The sequence below is a fragment of the Lagenorhynchus albirostris genome, chromosome 20 (assembly GCF_949774975.1).
Source record: "Lagenorhynchus albirostris chromosome 20, mLagAlb1.1, whole genome shotgun sequence".
Lineage (NCBI taxonomy): Eukaryota > Metazoa > Chordata > Mammalia > Artiodactyla > Delphinidae > Lagenorhynchus > Lagenorhynchus albirostris.
The window spans coordinates 50,362,544-50,385,024 of NC_083114.1; the positions used below are offsets into that span (position 1 = coordinate 50,362,544).

The following is a 22,481-nucleotide window of genomic DNA, read 5'->3' on the forward strand; positions in this document are numbered from 1 at the left end:
GGCCCTGGGAAGATGTAAGTTAGTGAAGGTTCTAATCAAATATTTATCAGTTAATTGATATCCGGAGGCTGCTGACAGCACCCTCTCCCTCACCCTGGCCTGTCCACACTCCTCGCCTGGCTCTCCGCCCCCCACTCCCCTCGGCCCCTTGCCCTCGCCGTCCTGGAGCCTGGCTGCTCGACCTCTGCCAGCCTCCCTCCCGCCTTGCTGGCCCCCTCCTCCCTCATCCTGAGCCCACCCCTTCCTTCTCCCTCGGGCCGGGAGCCGGGGACGTTGCCAGCACGTTGGCCGACTGGGTAATGGGGCTTTTCGGCTACTTGGGATCAATGAGGCGGGACCTTCCAGCAAGGAACGGGCCCTTGTGAGTGTGTGCACGTGTGTACACGCGTGTTTCCCTCCACTCGTAAGGGGCGTGATCTCTGCCCCAGTTTCTGCAGAGAGAGGGGAGGGACCTGGGGGCTTCACCAAGGAGGACGTAGAGGACGGGACTTCTCATCAGGCGTCGGGTCACCCCAGGCGCGAGGGGTGTCAGCTGCGAGGCAGTGAAGGCTGGCACTGGGGCCTGGGGAGCAGGGCAGGGCTGGGCCCCAGGCAGAGAGGTGGGGGCCTCAGGCCTCCGGCTAGAAGGGAGGTGAGCAGGCAGACAGTGGAGGGGCAGGGCTGGGCCCCAGGCAGAGAGGTGGGGGCCTCAGGCCTCCGGCTAGAAGGGAGGTGAGCAGGCAGACAGTGGAGGGGCAGGGCTGGGCCCCAGGCAGAGAGGTGGGGGCCTCAGGCCTCCGGCTAGAAGGGAGGTGAGCAGGCAGACAGTGGAGGGGCAGGGCTGGGCCCCAGGCAGAGAGGTGGGGGCCTCAGGCCTCCGGCTAGAAGGGAGGTGAGCAGGCAGACAGTGGAGGGGCAGGGCTGGGCCCCAGGCAGAGAGGTGGGGGCCTCAGGCCTCCGGCTAGAAGGGAGGTGAGCAGGCAGACAGTGGAGGGGCAGGGCTGGGCCCCAGGCAGAGAGGTGGGGGCCTCAGGCCTCCGGCTAGAAGGGAGGTGAGCAGGCAGACAGTGGAGGGGCAGGGCTGGGCCCCAGGCAGAGAGGTGGGGGCCTCAGGCCTCCGGCTAGAAGGGAGGTGAGCAGGCAGACAGTGGAGGGGCAGGGCTGGGCCCCAGGCAGAGAGGTGGGGGCCTCAGGCCTCCGGCTAGAAGGGAGGTGAGCAGGCAGACAGTGGAGGGGCAGGGCTGGGCCCCAGGCAGAGAGGTGGGGGCCTCAGGCCTCCGGCTAGAAGGGAGGTGAGCAGGCAGACAGTGGAGGGGCAGGGCTGGGCCCCAGGCAGAGAGGTGGGGGCCTCAGGCCTCCGGCTAGAAGGGAGGTGAGCAGGCAGACAGTGGAGGGGCAGGGCTGGGCCCCAGGCAGAGAGGTGGGGGCCTCAGGCCTCCGGCTAGAAGGGAGGTGAGCAGGCAGACAGTGGAGGGGCAGGGCTGGGCCCCAGGCAGAGAGGTGGGGGCCTCAGGCCTCCGGCTAGAAGGGAGGTGAGCAGGCAGACAGTGGAGGGGCAGGGCTGGGCCCCAGGCAGAGAGGTGGGGGCCTCAGGCCTCCGGCTAGAAGGGAGGTGAGCAGGCAGACAGTGGAGGGGCAGGGCTGGGCCCCAGGCAGAGAGGTGGGGGCCTCAGGCCTCCGGCTAGAAGGGAGGTGAGCAGGCAGACAGTGGAGGGGCAGGGCTGGGCCCCAGGCAGAGAGGTGGGGGCCTCAGGCCTCCGGCTAGAAGGGAGGTGAGCAGGCAGACAGTGGAGGGGCAGGGCTGGGCCCCAGGCAGAGAGGTGGGGGCCTCAGGCCTCCGGCTAGAAGGGAGGTGAGCAGGCAGACAGTGGAGGGGCAGGGCTGGGCCCCAGGCAGAGAGGTGGGGGCCTCAGGCCTCCGGCTAGAAGGGAGGTGAGCAGGCAGACAGTGGAGGGGCAGGGCTGGGCCCCAGGCAGAGAGGTGGGGGCCTCAGGCCTCCGGCTAGAAGGGAGGTGAGCAGGCAGACAGTGGAGGGGCAGGGCTCCAGCCTGAAGGCAGAGAGGTGGGGGCCTCAGGCCTCCGGCTAGAAGGGAGGTGAGCAGGCAGACAGTGGAGGGGCAGGGCTGGGCCCCAGGCAGAGAGGTGGGGGCCTCAGGCCTCCGGCTAGAAGGGAGGTGAGCAGGCAGACAGTGGAGGGGCAGGGCTGGGCCCCAGGCAGAGAGGTGGGGGCCTCAGGCCTCCGGCTAGAAGGGAGGTGAGCAGGCAGACAGTGGAGGGGCAGGGCTGGGCCCCAGGCAGAGAGGTGGGGGCCTCAGGCCTCCGGCTAGAAGGGAGGTGAGCAGGCAGACAGTGGAGGGGCAGGGCTCCAGCCTGAAGGCAGAGAGGTGGGGGCCTCAGGCCTCCGGCTAGAAGGGAGGTGAGCAGGCAGACAGTGGAGGGGCAGGGCTGGGCCCCAGGCAGAGAGGTGGGGGCCTCAGGCCTCCGGCTAGAAGGGAGGTGAGCAGGCAGACAGTGGAGGGGCAGGGCTGGGCCCCAGGCAGAGAGGTGGGGGCCTCAGGCCTCCGGCTAGAAGGGAGGTGAGCAGGCAGACAGTGGAGGGGCAGGGCTGGGCCCCAGGCAGAGAGGTGGGGGCCTCAGGCCTCCGGCTAGAAGGGAGGTGAGCAGGCAGACAGTGGAGGGGCAGGGCTGGGCCCCAGGCAGAGAGGTGGGGGCCTCAGGCCTCCGGCTAGAAGGGAGGTGAGCAGGCAGACAGTGGAGGGGCAGGGCTGGGCCCCAGGCAGAGAGGTGGGGGCCTCAGGCCTCCGGCTAGAAGGGAGGTGAGCAGGCAGACAGTGGAGGGGCAGGGCTGGGCCCCAGGCAGAGAGGTGGGGGCCTCAGGCCTCCGGCTAGAAGGGAGGTGAGCAGGCAGACAGTGGAGGGGCAGGGCTCCAGCCTGAAGGCAGAGAGGTGGGGGCCTCAGGCCTCCGGCTAGAAGGGAGGTGAGCAGGCAGACAGTGGAGGGGCAGGGCTCCAGCCTGAAGGCAGAACACCAGGCCTTGCGCTCAGTCTCCATGGCGCTCAGGCCACCCCCCACCCTAACAACTGATTCAACATCTGGGTAGTTGGATTTACTCCCCAATGGATAGCAGACGCCACCAGGGCAGGGGCTGCCCACCCGGGTCCCCACCGGAGCCACAGGCCTGGCACCCCCAGCTGCCCACTAAACAGTTTCGGGTGAATAAATTGTCACCAATTGAAGGCGCAGCGTCGAGCAAGCCAGCCCGCTCACTGGAAGAAGCATCTGTCTCGCGGGGGAGATGGACAAGGAGACAGACGCTAAAACTGAGGTCAGAACACGCAGAGGAGGGCTTCCCTGGTGGCGCAGTGGTTGAGAGTCCGCCTGCCGATGCAGGGGACACGGGTTCGTGCCCTGGTCCGGGAAGATCCCACATGCCGCGGAGCGGCTGGGCCCGTGAGCCACGGCCGCTGAGCCTGCGCGTCCGGAGCCTGTGCGCCGCGACGGGAGAGGCCGCAACAGTGAGAGGCCCATGTACCGCAAAAAAAAAAAAAAAAAAAAAACACGCAGAGGTTGATGGGGGAGCGCGGGAGCACACGTGAGGTCCCAGGGCATCGGGAAAGCAGTCACAAGGGTCAGCCGTCCCTGTGTGTGCAAGGGTCCTTCCACGCTGGGAGGCTACTCCAGTGAGAGGTGGCCCCTGTCCTTCCAGGTGGTGAGGAACCCTCTTCCCTGGAGACACCCTCAGAAGGCCAGGGGCCACCTCCTCTGCTCCCCAGTGTGTGTCCACAGCAAGGGACAGCCGGAACCCTGCTCCACCCCTACCTCCCCTGGCACCACGAAGGACCCCAGTGGCTTCTCTGGGGCTGAGGGACCTGCTACCAGGGCTGCTCTCTATGCCTGACGTCAGTGGTTCTCACAAGCCCCCAGAGTGCAGGAGGTCTGGGGCGGGGCCAAGAGTCTGCCTTGCTACCTGCTTCCAGGTGGTGCTGTTGCTGCCGGTCCTGGCACCCCATTTGGAGAACCGCTGCCCTGGGCTGTTTCCGGGCCCTGCTAAGGGTCAGGGCTTCTAAGAGCCCCCGCATGGCTGGGATCAGCGTCGAGGGAGCACTTTCCCTCCTGGGGCAGCAGGCCTTCGAGAGGGTGGGAGGGATCTTTGGGGCATCTCCAGGATCCTCAAGACAGAGGCGGGGACCCTACTTGCCCCCCGATAGCACCTCACCCGGTGGCCACCGTGCGGCCGAGCTGTACCAGGCTCCATGTCTGCACAATCAACTCCAATCCTCTTCCCTGCAGGCTGTGAATCGTTTTCGTCACTCCTGCTTTACTGATGAGAAAACCAAGGCTTAAAAGCCTTTCTAAGGCAGGAGGGAGAGGGTGTGGCTATCAAGGGCCACAGGAGGGCTTCTGGTGCTGCTGGGACGTTTTGTATCTTGACTGGACCCATGTCACTCTCCTGGTGGGGAAGGTTTCACAAGATGTCACCACTGGGGAACACTGGTAGAGGGTACACGGGATCATGCTGAGATATTTCTTACAACTGTTGTGTCTACAGTTATCTCAAAATATTTAATTTTTTTTAATTAGGTGGATTAAAAACAAAAAAAATCTTCAGTGTACTCAGGCCTGACGAGTTCGCACAAGTGGCCTCAAACACAGAGGTGTCTCACCCCAGACGTGGCTGCCCAGAATTCGCCCTGCAGCCCGGCTCTGAGCTGGTGCCCCACGCTGGGGGAGCCCCCCTCCTAGGGGGCATGGAAAATGCTGCTGAAAGTACAGTTGGAGACCACAGAGCCTTCTGGAGAGGGGGCAGTGAAAGGGGGCAGTGTCCAGGCCACACGGAGGTCTAACCAGCCTTGCTCTCTCCTTCCCCAGGGCAATCAGGACGCCACGGCTCCGCCTGAAGCGATGGCCCAGCCCTACCCCCCGGCCCAGTACCCCCCTCCGCCACAGAACGGCATCCCCGCCGAGTACGCCCCGCCGCCACCGCACCCCACGCCGGACTACTCAGGCCAGACCCCGGTCCCCCCAGAGCACGGCATGACCCTGTATACACCAGCACAGACCCACCCGGAGCAGCCCGGCGGTGAGACCAGCACACAGCCCATGGCAGGGGCCCAGACAGTACCGGTAAGGGCCCCCCAACTTCAGAACCTCAGGGGGAGTGCCGGTGGGGAAGGGGCCTGGGGGCCTGTGTACGGAGAAGCAGCCCCATAGCAGGGGTCCCCGCCCCCAGGAAGGAGCGCCTAGCCTCCAAGCTCATCGCCATCCGACCCCAAGGATCTTTCTGGTGGGCAGGTGCCACGGAGGGGCAGCCAGGCCCACCGCCTCTAGCTACCCCCCCAACCCCGGTCTCCCCGAGCGGCAACTTCAGGCCAACTCTCACCTCATCTGGGAGATGGAGCGTGTCCTCAGTGGTCAGTGACCTGTTAATGGGAAGTGAGAGAAATGGGCGAGGCCAGTGGCCTGGGCTTGCCCGGCCCAGCGGCATCACGGGGGCAAGCAGGGGACGGCGGGGGGGCGGGGAGGGGGCAGGCGGCAGCAAGGAGAGGCCCAGGGCCCCTCAGGGCTGTCTCAGGTTGCAGGCACTCCTATCATTGCTAATCACTTGTAATCTACCTGCTTGGCTGCCCTCCAATCAGATAGCTTCAATTATGTGGTTGTAATGCAGCCCCAAGGAGAAAGTGCTGAGCCGGGCACTTCTCAGAGATTTCCTGATAGCCAGGGTCACGTCCAGGAGTGGCCGCCGCCCCTGGCCAACCGGGGTGGGCGCCCTGTGAAGGTAGCCCCTCTGGAGACCAGGCTGCCGCATCCCCTCCCTGACCTCCTCCGCTGCATTCTCCGGGCGCCCACGCCCCGCCGAGCTCTGGGGCTTTGCGCTCGTCCAGTTGGCCCTGCTGATCTGTCCCATTGCCGGCTAGCGGGGCCTGGCAGGAGGCCAGCACGCCTGTGCTGACCGGGAGTGACACCACCCATCTGATGGGTGCCCCCCTCTCACCCAACCTGGCTCCCACGGTGTTCCCCTGGATCCAGATATCACCTACCCTCCCTGTGCAAGCAGCAGCATCCAGGCTCTGGGGAGACACAGCCCCCCCCCAAGCTGCCCCCTGGGCTGGACCAGACCCCAGCCGGTGCCCTTCCTGCCTGCCCGAAGCACCTCCCAGCCTGAGTCAGCACCAAAGCCACCAGGCTTTTCCATTATCCCAGTGTCCCTGGTAGAGGGTGTCTGCCATAGACACCCCCAGGGTTCCACGGATGAGAAGGGCAGCGCCCACGGGCCTTAGAATGGGGAGGCAAACCATAGTTCCCTGGTTTAGCTTTTCCACCTCGGAAAAGAGAGGTGAGCACGGGAGCCAGAGGGGCTCCCTGTGAACAGGTCACGGCCGGCCAACCGGTCTCTTTCTGATGGACAACAGCAGACGGGGTGTATCTGGAAAAACCTCTCACAACCTCCTTGTGAACAAATACTGACCCCCAGAGGTTTGCCCTGGAAGCAAGCCTGGGAGACAAGAGGGTCAGCCTTGCAGCTGACACAGAGGGTGCCGAGACCGACAGCTAACACCCTCCAACGCCTCGACAGCACAAACAGAGGCCTCCTGGACCCCCTGACACAGCCTCACCACGCCAAATTCAAAGTCGTCTCCCTTCGGGGCTTCCCTGGTGGCGCAGTGGTTAAGAATCTGCCTGCCAACGCAGGGCATACGGGTTTGAGCCCTGGTCCGGGAGGATCCCACATGCCGCGGAGCAACTAAGCTTGTGCGCCACAACTACTGAGCCTGCGCTCTAGAGCCTGCGAACCACAACTACTGAGCCCACGTGCCACAACTACGGAAGGCCGTGTGCCTAGAGCCCGTGCTCCACAACAAGAGAAGCCACCGCAATGAGAAGCCCTCACACCGCAACAAAGAGTAGCCCCCGCTCGCCGCAACTAGAGAAAACCAGCGCACAGCAACGAAGACCCAACACAGCCAAAAATTAATTAATTAATTAATTAATTAAAAAAAAAGAAAGTCGTCCTCCTTTGGCAGACACTTGCGGGGACCTGCTCGTGCCAGGTGCTGAGCCAGCACTGGGGACACACGGGAAAAATGACCGGCCCTGCCCCGCGGGAGCCGTTGCTGCCCACCAATCAGGGACATAAAGTGGAAGGGGGCCAGTGTTGACCTCCGTGCCTGTGAGAATCCACGGCCCCGGAGAGGACCCAGGAGTCTCGGAGAGAAGCCAACTAAGACATGAGCGTCTCCCTGCTCAGCTGAGCGCCTCCCCGGGAAAGTGCCTGGGCCAGAGAGCCACTGAGCCCGTGAACGGGCAGCCTCGACTTTCCTTTCTTTACCTGAGGCTCTTCAGGTACTGCAAGGCGGTCAGAGTCTGCTGCTCTTCCATCGGGATCCGGAGACGGAGGCCCCACGGGTGAAAGTTACTGGATTAGTAGGTGACCTCGAAGACACCCAGAGCTGCCCGGCAAAGATTTTGGCGTGAGTGCTCTGACTGGGAGTGTTTCTTCAAGCAGGGGCTTCCCACCTTGGGAGCAGCTGGGGAGGGTGGCCGCCGGCCATCCCGCTCTAAGATTCCAGGAGCCACTTCCACTAGAGTAACTCCTGGCACTCGCAACCCTGCTTCTCAGCTGTCTTATGTCCCTCCTGTGTCAGGCCTCCGTCACTGCTCTGACTCTCCTCTTGGCCTTCCCCAGGCAGCCTGACGTTAGAAGCAGGAGGTGCGGGGCAGCAGGCGGTGCGGGCTCCAGCTTTTGTCCAGACCTGCCGTCTCCTGTCTGGATTCCGTTTGTCATCACGGTGTCATCTACGTTCTTTTGTCAAAAGGCAGCAGGGGGAGCTGGGTGATTGGGGCTGCTGATGGAGCGGGCCCACCTCACTACCCTGCAGGGCCCCCCAGGGGTGCGAGTTGGGGACCACCTCCCTGGAGTACTCATTCATTCAAGGTCATGCGGGTCCCCTGCAGGTGTCCTCCCCACCCACTTGTCCACCCTCCATCGTGGGACAGCCAGAGGGACCTCCTCTCAGAAACTCCTCCCCTTCTCCCAAATCTTCCTCTGGGGCCACCTCGCCTTTGCACCATGGGCCTCACACGGCCTGCCCCATGGCTGTCTCTCCTCCCCCACCAGCAAGCGCTGCAGCAGCAGAAACTCCACCCGGAGCAGCGGCCTTTGGTCCCCTGTGCTCTTGGCTCTCGGGGCTTAAGAAAAGTAAAAGGGGTGGACCGTGGTGGGAGTGCAGCACTGCAGGGTGAGACTCAGCCGCGTGCCGCCTCCACGCAGGCGTGGTGCGAGCAGACGGCACCATCAGCACCAATGCAGCAAGCGCAGCGGCCAGCAGAGAGCCTGGAGCGTGGCATCATTCACGGGGTCCAAAGCGGACACACAGCTCCACTCAAGGTTCAGAAGAAGACTTCATGAGTGAACGGCATGAGGACACAGGCGGAGAATGCCTCCTCCAAGGCTGGCTCACCGCCCACCAGGGGCGAGCCATGTCTGGCAGGCAGCTGACAGTCACTGCACGAGTGCCCAGGAGGTCTTGGAGGACCAAAGATGAGGAGAGATGGGGCCATAGAGAAAGGGCATTTCCAGGAGTCTCCCGTGCAGCATCAGCAAGCCGTGACGGCCACCAGGTCCTGGCCTGCTGCCTGTGGCCCTGCCAGACCTAACGAACCCTGCCCAAGGCCCTCTTGGCCTCTCCCTGTGCTGGGCTTGGGGAGGCCCAGGTGAATAGAGCTGCAGGCTCCTCGGAGGGTGCGAGGGTGGGACATATGCTGTCCCACCAAGATGGGCTGGCTGCTGCCTTGAAAGGTGGAGGGGGACCCATGACGACTAAGGTGACACAGAGATGGGGAAGACACGGAAGCGAAGCGGCCGAGAGCAGTTGTGGGAGGGAAGGGCGAGTTGCTGCCGCTGTTTCTCTTTTCCCTGCATTTGAGAATCAAAGGCAAAGATTGCTTCAAAAAAGAAAAAGGAAGGGCTTCCCTGGTGGCGCAGTGGTTGAGAGTCCGCCTGCCGATGCAGGGAACACGGGTTCGTGCCCCGGTCCGGGAAGATCCCACATGCTGCGGAGCGGCTGGGCCCGTGAGCCATGGCTGCTGAGCCTGCGCGTCCGGAGCCTGTGCTCCGCAACGGGAGAGGCCACAGCAGTGAGAGGCCCGCGTACCGCAAAAAAAAAAAAGGAAGTAAAGTCCCTTGGAAGGCGGTGCAGGCTGCCTGGACCACTGTGATAAATGGTGGGAAGGCCTCCATCTCGCCTTGGGGCAGCCAGTGTGCTGTTGCACTCTGGGGTTTCTCTGCACATCTTACAATTTCACAGTCATTGAACCCATTTATCTGCCTCTGTCTGCAGCTGCGCTTGGGGGCAAGGGGGGCTCTTTTCTTACTTGTGTCCTGCCCCCATCACCCCATTTCTCCCACCTGACCCTCAGCTGCTCCCCTAAGAGCCTTTGGGGTGGGATGCAGAGGCAGGAGGACCCTGGATCTTGGAGACACACAGTGGGCTCAGTTCTGCTATTAGGAAGGGCCCAAGGTGGGACAGAAGGACAGCCCAGCCCAGCCCCAGATGCCCCAGCTTCGTCAGCACCCTCCCGTGGTGTCCCCGCTCCAACCCCTGCCCCGCCCAGGGCTCCCCATCTCCTCTGAGCGCAAGCTGGGCCTTTCCTGTGGCCCTGGCCACTAGGTTGCGCTGACCGCTGCCCTCTGCTGGCCCAGAGTCAGCATTGCATGCCCCTCTCCCACTAGTTTTCCAAGTCTGGGGTGAGTCCACTTAGTCACCTGTACCCAGAAGCAGCTGAGGGCACAGGTCTGTGGGAGGCACGGGGTGGAGGGGGGTGACAGGGGCACTGGGCCCACCCTTACCACTGCCAGAGGGCGGGGCTCAGACCTATGAAGAATCAGCAGATGCACTGTGGGTTCTGCCTTGATTCGGGGGCACAGGTGGGCCCTCTGAAGGTGACGCACAAGCTTATTTTCTGCAAGGAAGAGTGGGACCAAGGGAGGAGGACAGCTGGGGAGGGGGCTGAGCTCTCGGGCAACTCCAGGTCCCGGGCTTGGGGGGAGGAGCCCACAAGTGTCCCCGCAAAGCCCAGAGGCAGCTGCCCCATGTTGCCCATCAGGAATGAAGGCATGTACAGGCCGGATCAGGATTCTCAGAGACTTGCTACCTCACTCCCACCCCACCAGCTGTTCCTCCTCAGACGCTGCCCTGCTAAAGGTGGGCTCCTGGGAGCGGGGGTGGTCGGCACTTGTTGGTAAACCCCCAGGAACAGGCGCAGGACCACACTTGGGCTCAGAGAACACACGCTCGTCAGAACTGGGCCTGCCACGCGTGGGATGGCCAACCTGCTGAGCCCCAGGTCACACGTGTCCCCAGGCACACGAGACGATGGTAGCTTCCAACCTACCAATGGGCTCTGATACCCTGTGCTTCCTCTCAACACAGGAGCACAGAGCTGAGGCTAAGGGGCCTTTGAACAAGATGCTCCCGCACCCCTGCAGCCCTCCAGGCCCCCTGCCAGCTCACCCCCTGGAAGTGTGCCCAGGAGCTGGTGACATCCCCTCCCCTGCCCTATGGCATCCACTGAGTGCAGGAGTTGGGGGAGCGGCCCTTTCCTTCCAGAAAGGATGACGAAGGTGGCCATCTAGGGCAGGCACTCGGGAGTCCAGAGACATCTCCAGCCACTGGCCTTGGTGAGGCTCTGCCCCTCGGGGTCCGTTCCTCAGCCACAGCACAAGGCCTCGGTCACAGTGACCTCGCCCTGCTCACTGTTCTGGCTCCAGGAAGCTTGTGGTACTGGTCAGCACTCCTCCGGTGGACAGAACCCACCAGAAGCAAACGGGCAGTTCCCGAGGACCTGTGGAAAGTGCTCTCCGGCACCTCTCCTCTCAGCTGTGTCTCCGCGGCCCAGCCTCCCGCCGCCGGCCAGCTGCCTCTGCTCCTCCAGCCACGTGGGAGACCACAGCCACTGGGACTTCCATTTGTGCAAAGTCTACCCCAGGCCTCGAGGACCCTGCCCTCCCCACTTCACTCTCTGTAGGCCCCCAGGCCGTCCGTCGTCTGGAGTCCTGTCCCAGAAGCAGACCCCCAGACAAAGGTTCAAATTCAAGCAGTGTATTGGGCTGGTGATCCCAAAAGACCCGGGAGGAGACCCTGCCCTCCCCACTTCACTCTCTGTAGGCCCCCAGGCCGTCCGTCGTCTGGAGTCCTGTCCCAGAAGCAGACCCCCAGACAAAGGTTCAAATTCAAGCAGTGTATTGGGCTGGTGATCCCAAAAGACCCTGGAGGAGAGCCGGGACTTCAGACAGGAAAAGGAAAGAAGCAATAAAAGGTGTTTCTTGGCCCGTTATGCCCACAAGGGGCAGAGGCATGAGGGGGCAGAGGAGCCCCACGGGAGGGAGCCGGCGTCTGTCCACCCACCCCATCCGTCACCGGCTCTGATCCTGGGTACTAACGCTGAGCAGCCCGCAGAAGGCCATGGGTGCCAGCCCCTGGGTCACGATGAGCCAACCAGGCCCCTCGGTCAGTCCTCCCCCACTCACCACGCCCAGCCTGCCTTTGGCTCTGGGGATTCAGCAGGGACCAACCAGGCTGAAGGGCAGCCTGGCTGTGAGCTGATGGCCCGTCCCTGTTGAAGTCCCCAGGGAGGAACGTCACATGCACACCACCAGCCCAACCTGCTTGTTGCCCTGCACCGCCTCGGGGCCTCTTCACAGCCTTGGCCTCTCGGGGAGCTGGTGGGAGGGGGGGTCCTTGCTTTGTGGCAGCTTTGTTCCCTGAGACCCAAGTCTTTCAGAGTCCCTCTGTTGACCAACATTTAGCTCCACAATGAGGACCAGCTCTGAAGCACTGGACGTGGCCACCCCTGAGCCTTGGAAGATTCAGAGCCCCAGAGCAGGGTTAGAAGAAGAGGCAGGCAGCCCCGGGGGGGCCTCCCTGTGGGGCAGCACCGCCACGGATGTGTGTGTCGCGGTGGCTTCTGAAACTTCTCCACTTTCTCATTGAGCTGGAAACCCCAAATGGCGCCCATGGTCCCAGAACTCGGGCCGTCAGGGAAGCAGTGCACTCATGACCTCAAAGACCGTGATAGCCAAGGGACCGCTGACGTCAGACCTCAGTGGACAGGCCGAGCCACGGTGGGAGGACGCACTGGGCCAGGGAGGCCTGGCCCTGCGATGGTGTTGCAGACACAGCCCGGGGAAAGACCTGGAAGTGGGACCTGAGGCTGAGGTGCTGCTGTGCCATGTCTCCTGCGGGTCCCAGGATGGGGACGTCCTAGGGGCCTGGGGAAGACCTGGCACTTAGATGGTCCCCTGCTGTGGGATGGGAGCTGAAGGGGGCACCTCCCAGCCCGGGTCCTCTTCCCACAGCAGACAGACGACGCGGCACAGACGGACAGCCAGCCGCTCCATCCCTCCGACCCCACAGAGAAGCAGCAGCCCAAGCGGCTACACGTCTCCAACATCCCCTTCCGGTTCAGGGACCCCGACCTGCGGCAAATGTTCGGGGTGAGTGTGTGTGGCCCCTCCATCTGCACTCCCACTCTCAGCGCACAGCCCAGGTGTCAGAGAGGCCCCCTGGGTTTCCTGCCTCCCGTTGCCCTCTGGGTCCAGCCCTGCTCTGACCCGAGCCTGTGGGGTAGGAGGGAGGAGGAGGGATGCAGGCTCTGGGTGGAGAGACCTGCGTGGCTGCCACCTCCACCACCTGCCCCTCAGGCCCAGGCCAGTGTCAGTCAGGTTATCACTCCGCCGGCCTCTCCTTCTGATGAGGGCTCCAGGGACCCCTGTGCCCCCAGAGTGGCAGCCCAGCCTCCTGGCCTCACATCCAGCAGCCCTGCCTGTCCTGAGTGCCTGGGGCCCAGGCACTCAACCTCTCTGGACATCCTCCAGGCCCCAGGGGTGGGGTGACAGGAGAGCACACGATGGGAAGCAAGTGCGCGTTCCGTTCCTGGATTCTCCCTGTCTGTTCCTAGACTTTGCTCTGTAGGATTTCAGCCAGTTGTAGGGTTACTGTAAGATCCTGCAGGGAGGCCCCTAAGTCCCGTGGTGACTTTATTCTGTCACTTGATTTGAACACCTGCAGGTGCTGACACCCACCGGGTGCCAGGGCTGCCCCGTGGGCAGGTGAGGGGGCAGCAGCCAGGGTTCAGCCCCGGCCACAGAGAACACATGCGCCTGGCCCGTGTTCCCTCCCTTTCTTCCCTCTCCCACCCCAAACTCTCCTCCCCCTGCCTGCCCTGTGCCCACTCCCCACTTCTGCCACAAGTCAGGCAGGCTCTGGGCCCTGAACCCCAGCCCTCGCCTCATGCCATCCACCACCCCAGATGGGATCTGTCAGGCAAACAGGAGGTCTCCCTCCTGGGATGGACTCAGCACCTACACCTGCCCTTGGCCCAGATGTCCACTTCTCTTCCTGGGGGCCAGGCCCCACTGGATTTGGGGTTAGACCCAGTAGGGTGCAGGCAGGATTTAGAATCATCGGAAGATGAGAATTCTGCCCGCTCTTGGCCCTGGGCCTGGGCAGCCACCAAAGCTCTCTGAGCCCGGGGCCCCCACTCGGAGCAGCTGGTATTACGATGTTATTAGGTCAGTTCACTTGGACGCCCTTCCAGTCCCGACATCACGGGCCTCAGCACACTCAGTCCCTACAGGCCGCCCAGGGGCACCCATGGTCCCTGCAGGACGCCCATGAGTTCACTCGCCCCTGCAGCACAGCAGCACCATCCTCCCCCTCCAGTACTTGTCAGGGTTGGCATTACCTCACTGTCTGGTTCCACGTCCCTCCCTGCCCACGTGACACCCACCTCCAAATGTTACATCAATTGTATGCACTGGAGACCTCAGGACAGGCCCCTCGGGACCTCAACTGGGATTTTAGGGGACCTGGTTCACAGGTTCCTGGTCTCACGTGCCAGTGAGGGAGACAAGGCTGCCCCTTGGGAGTTCCAGGCCAGCGATGGGGCAGGAAGGGGGCAGCCAGAGCGTCTGGGCCCAGCTGACTGGTATGTCCTGGTCAGGCAGAAGGGCCTGGGGTCACTTCACCCTGCCCCACACACAGCCCAGCCCCAAACAGCACAGGCAGCAGGCAGTGCAGGGTCCCTCCCTAGCACTTTCTCTCTTCCAGGGGCTTCTCTCCCTGGCAGCACCCCACCTTTTGGGAAGGACTTACCCAGAACCCATGTGTGTGAATTAGGGCTGTCTGTCAGCAACTTGTGTCAAAGTCCCAGCAGGGAGAGGAGAGGATGCTGACAACACCGCAGATGGGACCAGCATCCTGGAGGGAAAAGCTCTCTGCACGGGAAGGTGGGGAGGGATGCCCCCCCGCCGCCAGGCTACCCAAGAGCACCTTCATGTCCCTGCAGGAGGTGGAGAGAGGGCCGGGGGCAGAGGACCTGACACAGACAGGGGGCAAGGGTCCCCTGGGGAGCAGGCCAGCCGGGCCAGCAGTCTTAACACACCCTCTCCTGTCTCCCCCACCCCCATCTCTGTCTCTGCAGCAATTCGGAAAAATTTTAGACGTGGAGATCATTTTTAACGAGCGGGGCTCCAAGGTGGGTGCCGCCCAGAGGCCGCCACCATTACAGCGCCCGGCTGTAGGTCCCGCCAGGCTAACGTGTGAAATGTGCGTTTGCTTCCTGGAGAGCTCCGAGCCTGAGGACCCCTGAGCGACACGGGTGCTTGTACTCCCCGCTCCTCCGCCCGCCCCACCCTCCCCACCCCGCTGTCTGTGTTGTCGCTGCCGCTGCTGAGGCTTCCTTCTCTCTAAGTCGCCAGGACCTCTCTGTCTGCACTTGGAGCCCCGGCCCCTGGGCCTGGGTCCCCAGCCTTCGAGCCGCTCCCCCGGGGGCCACCGGCCTTCCTGGAGCTGCCCGGAGACTTGGTGGAGGGCCTGCAGGGGGCAGGCGGGAGGGTGCCCGCTCCTGGACGGGAAGACCCCCCCGCCCCGGTTGGGGCTCCTGGGATGACGATGGATGAGGCTGCCCCCACTCGGTCCAGAAGCCCAGCCTTGGCCCCCCAGGTGGGGTGAGGGCAACAGTCCTGGCCCCTGGTCAGGTCAGCATCTCTCTTATAGCTCTGGCCTGTCCCTTCAAGTGCCAGGCGGTCAGCTCAGGTCAGGCTCAGGCCAGGCCAGCAGCTGCCCCACCCCCGGGGCCGTATGTCTCCCAGGCGTCCTGCCAGTGGCACCAGGACAGACCTCTGGGCTGCCCGAGTCTCTCCTTCAACTCACCTGACTCAACCCCTCTCTCTCTCTCTCTCTCTCTCCCCGCCCCCCATTGCCCTGCCCCCCCCCCACTCCCCACGCCTCCTTTTTTTTCCTTTTTCTCATCCTATGTCTTTCTCTCCATGTCTGTCCTTCTCCGCTCACAGGGTTTTGGGTTTGTAACTTTTGAAACTAGCTCAGATGCTGACCGAGCCCGGGAGAAGCTGAATGGGACGATCGTAGAGGGACGGAAAATTGAGGTGCTCAGATAAGTGTGCTGCGGCAGGGATGCCCTTGAGAGCCGCCTCCGGTCACCCTGGGCCCCCAACCCAGCCCCGCTGCTGCCATGCAGAGAGCCAGGCCAGGGCCCCATGGCAGGGCCAAGCTGAGATCGGAGCCGAGCCCACCACCCGCCACGCCTTCTGGGTCTAGGCCTCAGGCTCACCCAAGGGCCCCCCAGCCTGCCCCCTCCCTCTCATTCCTGGAAAAGGTCCCCAGCTGTGGGGCTCAGCCAGACACTGGGAGGAGCCCCAGAAGTCTCGTCTCTGAGGCTTGGCGGCTCCAAGGACCTCAACCAGCCCAGCCTGCCCGTGGCTGGGAGCAGGTCATTAGTCTCACCAAGGAGCGGCAGCTGCCCCGTCCCCCCTCCCCATGCTGCCCCATCCTGCAGTTTGCCCCTTGCCTTTATCCCCCAGAGGGTGGGCAGCAGTACGAGCCAGAGCCTAGAAAGGAATCCAGCCCAGAGGCGCAGAGGGGAGGGAAGGCGAGGGGTCCCCCGACACGCCCGCCTCCACCACCCCTTCCCGGGCGGCTGCGTGTGCCCTGCTCAGTGCTGAGGCTCTGGTGTCTGGGAGCTGGGCTTCCCGAGCAGGGCGGGCAGCAAGGGTGGCCAGGGAGGGAGGGCTCAACGGCTAGTGCGGAGCCACTGGAAGAGCGGTGGAAGGACCTGAGGGAGGGTTTCCAGAAGCAGAAGGAGTGCCAGAGGCACCAACCTCAGCCGGGCTCCAGCCCAGCATCCGGCAGCCCAGGCTGCGGCCCCAGGCCCCAGGGGCTCACACTGACCGGGGGGAGGCAGTACGGCCCAGACCCCTCCCTCGAGTTCCACACCTGCCCTGCTTTCTCCTCCTCCCTACAGCCCAGCCCAGTGCTCTGGGCAGCCTGACCACGGCCTTAGATGTCTGCACAGTAGGACCCACTCCCTTGGTACCTACCTGCTCCTCCCCCATTGGCTTTGCCCCACCACCACGGGCACGTGTGCCCCCCGCCCCCACAGAAAGCTCTCTGCTGGCCTCAAGGGAAAGGGATGCTGCCCCCACGGGGAGGGGTGACCATCCTGGTGCCCACAACCAGGAGGGCCTCAGCAGCCACCCACGGCAGAGAAGTCTTGGGGGCCATTCTGTTAGCTGCGCTGAGAGCACTTTGGGGAGAGTCCACCAGCCAGCTGCTCCAGTGGCCTTGGGTTGCCAGAGAGAGGCTGGGCTCGGTTTGTGGGAACAGTCCTGTGAATGGCAAGAGCCAGTGGGACTGGATGCAATGCTTAAGCTGAGGGCCCGGGGCCTGGGCCAGGCTGGGCACCAGCCAGTGCTGGGAACAGTGATGGCCCAGGATCTCAGCCGGGGGGTGAGGTGCGGGCAGCATTCGGAGGGAGGAGGCCCGGGGGGAGGGCAGGCCGTGGTGGGGGGCCAGGCGAGAAGAGGAGGCGGTCCTGTGCCTCGCCTGGGCGTCCCAGGGCCTCCTCCCCAGCCCCCAGCCCCCTCCGAGGCGGCCACGGAGGAGAAGTTCAGAGCAGGACCACGCGGCCAGTGGCCTACAGGCTAATGTTCCCTTCAGCCTCTCCCTCCCTCTCTCTGGGCAGGTCAATAACGCCACGGCCCGAGTCATGACCAACAAGAAGACTGCCAACCCCTATACCAACGGTAAGTGGCCCAAGACCCCAGGGAGGCTGCAGGGGCCACCAGTGGGGACAGGGCCCAGGAGGAGCCCAGGCTGCTGGAGGCCAGCCTCCCTGGATGCTGAGTGCCCCCTCACGTCCCGGCTCTGCCGCGGTCAGAAGGGGGTGGGTCAGCGAAGCAGGAGGAGAGCTGGGGCCACCCGCCTCCACCCGCACAGCTGGTGAGAGCCCCGTGCTTTCCCGAGCGTGGCCGTACCCGGAGGCCGAGGACAGGCTTCAGGTACGGCGGAGAGTGGCCACTTCCTGGATCGTTCCTTATTTTCTAAGTGTCGAGGCTAGAGGCGCTCAGCATTTAATGAGTATGATGACAGTTAGAGGGACAGCCCCCCACCGCCCACCCCTGGGCCTTGGAAACACGGAAAGGTTGAGGCCCCGCTGGCCATAGTGTGCGTCAGCTGAGCAGTGTGCCCGTGTGCACCTGGACCCGACTGTAAGCAGATGTGGCCAGTCTTCTTTGAAACAAAACAGCTGATGCTAAATGCTGGCTGCAGGGAGGCGTGGAGGGACGGCTCTCAGCCTCTGGGTGACTTAACTCCACCAGGCCAGGACTGGTGCGGGGACTGGTTTGAGTGTAGCTGGGAACTCTTTGGGGCCTTTTTGACTTTGCTCCTCTAGCCAGGGAGCAGCAGCCCTGCTCCACCGGGACGAGTCTCCTGGCAGGACATGGGCTTTGCTTCCCACCCCCACTAGCAGGGAAGAGTGGACTGAGCCACCCCCAGACTCTCTTGTCCTGGTCTGATCAGATATACATGGAGTCAGGGGACCGGCCAGCATGGAAAACCTAGGGCAGGACAGTGGGCAGATCTGCCGCCTGACTCGCCAGCTGGGCCCCCCAGTCTTCCCTCCTGGGGCAGGGCTGGGGCACTGGCCAGACCCCATTTAGATGAGATTCTTGTCGCTCCCATCCTGCTTTTTTTGAGGACTAGCAAAGCTCAAATTCTTTCTAAAAATCTGGGGGCTCCCCGGCTTCGCGCCTGTCCTGAGCACACGCTGTGTATGATTTCAGTGACCTGGTGCTCAGCACAGGAAGGAAAGCGGTAGACGTTTTTACAGGCCCAGGGTGATCCAGGGGGCTGCGCAGCCTCTCCCGAGAGCCACACGCCCCTGCTTTCTGGGCAGACCTGAGGATGTGGAGGGACATGGGATTCGGAAGAGAATCCATCCCTGAACAAGTGCACCCTTGGCTCGGAATGGGCACAGAACCAAGGCCGGTTGAGCGACGGGGAGTGGAGAGAGGGAGAAACCTCTGCCCACTTCGGTGGCAAACATGGTTTCATTTAAACATCTTAGTTGGCCTGGGCAAGAGTGACAAGGGCTGCAGTGGGCCAGCCCTGGGTTCCCTGCAGGTGGCAGTGAAGCCCAGCTCATGGGCTCTGTTGACTGAGGCTTCACTCTGCTTAACACTTCAGAGGACTCAATTCATCAGTCGGTCAGAGGGGCAGAAATTTCCACTTCAGGAAATAGACTCACAAGGTTTGACCAGGTGTTACTATTTGCTGAAGAAACAAAGGATCCACCCAGGTGGGTCTCCGACTGCCTCTGTCATCTGGGGTCCCAGACAGTGAATTGGGGCCAGAGCGACAGGTGGAGGCACCCAGGACTCCAGAATTGGCAGAGGGAGGGGCCAGGGCCATCCGAAGCAGAAGTACAGCCTCTCTGACTGCACGCAGGAGAGCTGCCAGATGGGACCTAAGGGAGGCGGGCTTGGGTCACGGGCTCAGGACTCTGCTCCATCGTGGATTTCTACTAAGAAGACTCAGTTCTTGGGACTGGAGGTCATCCCAGAAGATGAAGCGTTTCTTCCCTCCTGACCTGGTATTTATAGAAGATTCCAGAGGCCTAGCAGCAACGTTCAGACGCAAACATCTGTGCTGGTCATGTGATGGTGGACCAGGGATGGAAGGCGACCCACAGTCTCATGGAGAGTGTGGAGAACGGGCCCCCAGGAGGAACAAGGCCCCAGAAACTCTGTCCTGGACACCTCCCGGCCAGCCCAGCAGTGGGGCTGTTAGAATCTGGACTTGAGACATGGAGCTGGGCTGGGGGTGTGCTGCAAAGATAAGACCCTGATAAGCTGAGGGGCCAGGGGCTGGGCCTGGTCACGTGAGCTGACCCCACCCTCACTTCCTGACCACCTGGAGCTGGTACAGGCTCAACTGGCTGGTTTCTACCCCCAGAGCCTCAGGTGGGAGCAGGCCTTCACCCGTGCGCCTGGGTCTCTGGTGGGAGAGGATGACCAGCCTGCCCACCTGCAGAGCGGGAGAGGCTGGGGGCCAGGGAGTGGCCAGGAACGTGGGCCTGGCATCCCACAGCTGGTCTGGCTCTGCCACTCTCCAGCCCTGTGATTCAAGGCTGCCACGCCTCCCTGAGACTCCATTTGCTCATCTGTAAGATGGGAGGCCGTGACACCTTCCTCGTCGGATGGGTCTAGGACAGTGTGGTATATGGTAAAGTGGTCAGAGGATGCTAGCTGTCCTTCTCATTATCCCTAATCCCAAGGCCCCTCTTCCCCACCTCCTCCCCCGGCAGCCCTCCCACCGGCTGCTTTGGGGGAAAACAGACAGAGGATAGCAAAAGCAGGACTCAGCACTGAGAAAGGGAGCCCCTCGGGAGCCCCGACCCAGGACAGAGATGGGCAGGAGGTGAAGGAGGTCGCCGTGGCTGAGACCAAGCTCCTTTACGGCAGCCTCTGACCGTCCTGGAAGGCAGCCAGGTGCCCACATGAGACAGCTCCCATGAGATTGGGCCGTCAGGCACTAACGTACCCAGGCCACCAGCAGCCCCCATCCCAGCTGGGGGCCTACAGACGTTGCATAATAACGCGTTCCACTTTCCCTCCTCGTGCTCTCCTGCAGACACTGCAGACCCCAAGCTGCTGGGGCCAGTGCCCCAGGACAGGGAGGGCCTGGGGCAGGCTGGGGAAGGCCGAAATGCGAAAAGAATCAAGACACCGGGAGGATCGTCAGCAGTGACTGGGTCTCTGTCAGGGAGCAGAAAGCACTCAGCCAGTGAGGCTGCAGCATCCCAAGAGGGGCCCAGGGACTGTGTTCCCGCCTAATCCATCTACCCTGACTGCAGACGGAGGGGTCCCGCCCGTCCTCTGCAGTGGCCACGGCCTCGGAATGTCCCAGTGGGGCTCATCCTGGAGTCCTTGGGGTTCCCAAGCATAGTGTGAGGTGGGGAGACAATGGGGAAGACAGTGATTGGGTTTCTTTGCTTCTCTTCTAGGCTGGAAGCTAAATCCGGTGGTAGGGGCAGTCTATGGACCCGAATTCTATGCGGGTAAAGGCTGGAGCTGCGGCGCGGGGCTGGGGCGGGCCTGGCCGGGTATTGGGCGGTCATTGGCCAGTCGTCCTGGGTGGGAGGACGTGGCCAGGGGCGTGGCTAGGCGGGGACGGTTTTCGGGTGGGCGTGGCCAGGCCGAGGCGTGGTGGGGCGTGGCCATGTGGGCGTGGCCAGGCGGGATGTGTGGCCCCATGCGGCCGTGGTCAGGCCCCAGCCCTCCTGCCTCCCCTCCTGCCTCCCCTCCTTCCCTTAGCCTTCCCTCTCACACTGTCTCCTCTCCGACGCCCTTTCCTGCAGTGACGGGGTTCCCCTACCCCACAACCGGCACAGCTGTTGCCTACAGGGGCGCGCACCTACGGGGCCGGGGCCGGGCTGTGTACAATACGTTTCGGGCTGCGCCGCCCCCGCCCCCCATCCCGACTTACGGAGCGTGAGTACCTGGGGCGCACAGGGAGGGAGGCTTGGAGAACGGCCCCGGGAGCGTGGGGAGGGGGGCGTGGTGCAGCCAGAGGGGCTAGGCAGCCTTTCCAGCACTGTGGCGCGGGGGTGGGGGGCGGTGGGAACCCCAAACTTCACACAGCAGTCGCTTCCACATCAGTACACCCACCTCCGCCCTGCCACCGGATCTCAGGGTCTCTGGCATGTGAGGGATGTTTAGAGCCCCAGCACCTTGCCCGATGCCTTAATGGGTGGTGGTCGGCCCTGGAGCTCAGTGGGCCTTCTCTAAGCCCTCCCTGGTCCGTTCCCCGGGGCCCTCCGACCCTAATGGGGGGGATACAGCTGCCTGGGGTGGAGTAGGGGAAGGGGAAGCAAGGTGGGCCGACGGGCCCCTGGGTTTGTGGGAGAAAGGAGCTGACCAGCAAGGGTGTTACTCTATTGTTATACCAAAACAGGGCACTGGAGCAAACGCTTGTTAAAATGCCAGTCCCATGGGCAGGGCTGGCACCCTGCCCCCTCCCTCCTCAGCAGACACCGGAGCCGGCCTACCCCACCTCTCCAGCGTTCCCACCACTTTCTTGTCCGTTTGCTTCCAGGGTCGTGTATCAGGATGGCTTTTATGGTGCTGAGATTTATGTAAGTGTAGCCCCGGGGGAGGGAGGGTGGAATCTGGCGTTTCGTATGTCTCAGTGAACAGTCAGTGTCTCCCACTCCCAGCCCCACTCCCCCCACCCCCTCCCGTCCTGGGAGCCCAGGGGGCGACCTCAGCACAGGTAAACCTGGGTTATCTGTGCTCAGGGTGCGAGTAGCAATGGATCCCCCAGCAGCCCGATGAGCCAGGCGTGTCTTCTCCGTTTCACAAGGTGTCAGTTGTATGATGGGGACAGTGGGTGAATCTCCCATATCCCTAACAGCATTGGGGTCACTGAGTGAGCCCCCATAGGCACCCTGTGTCCATTGCAGAGGCCAGAGAGAGACCAGGAGGTAGAGGCTCCAGGGCAGACCCCCTTGATGGGGTCCTGTCTCCTCTCTTCTTTCACGGGGCTGCACTTACTGCTTCCTCTAGCTCGGAGCCCTTGCTGACGACCCCCACCCCCACCCCACACAAGACCTCATTTCCATCCCGGGTGGTCGCCTGTAATTCAGCAGTCCATTGGTCAGGGCTAAGACGTGGTCTGAGTTAATGCCCTTTGCCCTTGTCCCATCCCAGTGTCCAGGATAGCACCGAGCCTCCATACCCATCAGCATCAGAGTCAGGGCTGCGCTGGCCTGGTGGCGACTCTGTGAGCACCTACCGTGTGCCAAAGCCTTGAACACAGCCAGACATATCATTGATGCTCACCCGTGTGTGTTGAACGCACAAATGGACGCATCAATGAATGAGGTGAACAGAAACCCCACCTTGAACCATGCCACGAAACCAGAAGCCAGGTACCCCCAGGCCTGCACCAGCTGCCCCTCACCTGGCCAAGATGAAGGTTGAAATGCTGTGTCCAGCCCACTAAGCCCGTGTGCCGTGTCCTCCCCTTACCCTGCAGGGAGGCTATGCCGCCTACAGATACGCTCAGCCCGCAGCAGCCGCGGCCGCCTACAGCGACAGGTACCCGCGGTGGGCGGGGGCGGGGAGAAGATGGATGGGTCG

The 22,481-nt window shown here is 63.1% G+C and overlaps 1 protein-coding gene across 1 annotated transcript in view; it reads left to right on the forward strand.

The window, feature by feature from the left end:
• The window catches only part of RBFOX3 (RNA binding fox-1 homolog 3), a 210,528-nt gene that overhangs the window by 182,047 nt on the left and 6,000 nt on the right, over nucleotides 1-22,481 (forward strand). The window contains exons 2-10 of the mRNA XM_060132785.1: nucleotides 4,850-5,098; nucleotides 12,336-12,473; nucleotides 14,462-14,515; nucleotides 15,333-15,425; nucleotides 17,021-17,081; nucleotides 20,345-20,398; nucleotides 20,699-20,831; nucleotides 21,436-21,475; nucleotides 22,378-22,439. Of these exons, the coding sequence (XP_059988768.1) occupies nucleotides 4,883-5,098; nucleotides 12,336-12,473; nucleotides 14,462-14,515; nucleotides 15,333-15,425; nucleotides 17,021-17,081; nucleotides 20,345-20,398; nucleotides 20,699-20,831; nucleotides 21,436-21,475; nucleotides 22,378-22,439 (851 nt within the window). The 5' untranslated portion in view covers nucleotides 4,850-4,882. The remainder of the gene's footprint in view (nucleotides 1-4,849; nucleotides 5,099-12,335; nucleotides 12,474-14,461; nucleotides 14,516-15,332; nucleotides 15,426-17,020; nucleotides 17,082-20,344; nucleotides 20,399-20,698; nucleotides 20,832-21,435; nucleotides 21,476-22,377; nucleotides 22,440-22,481) is intronic.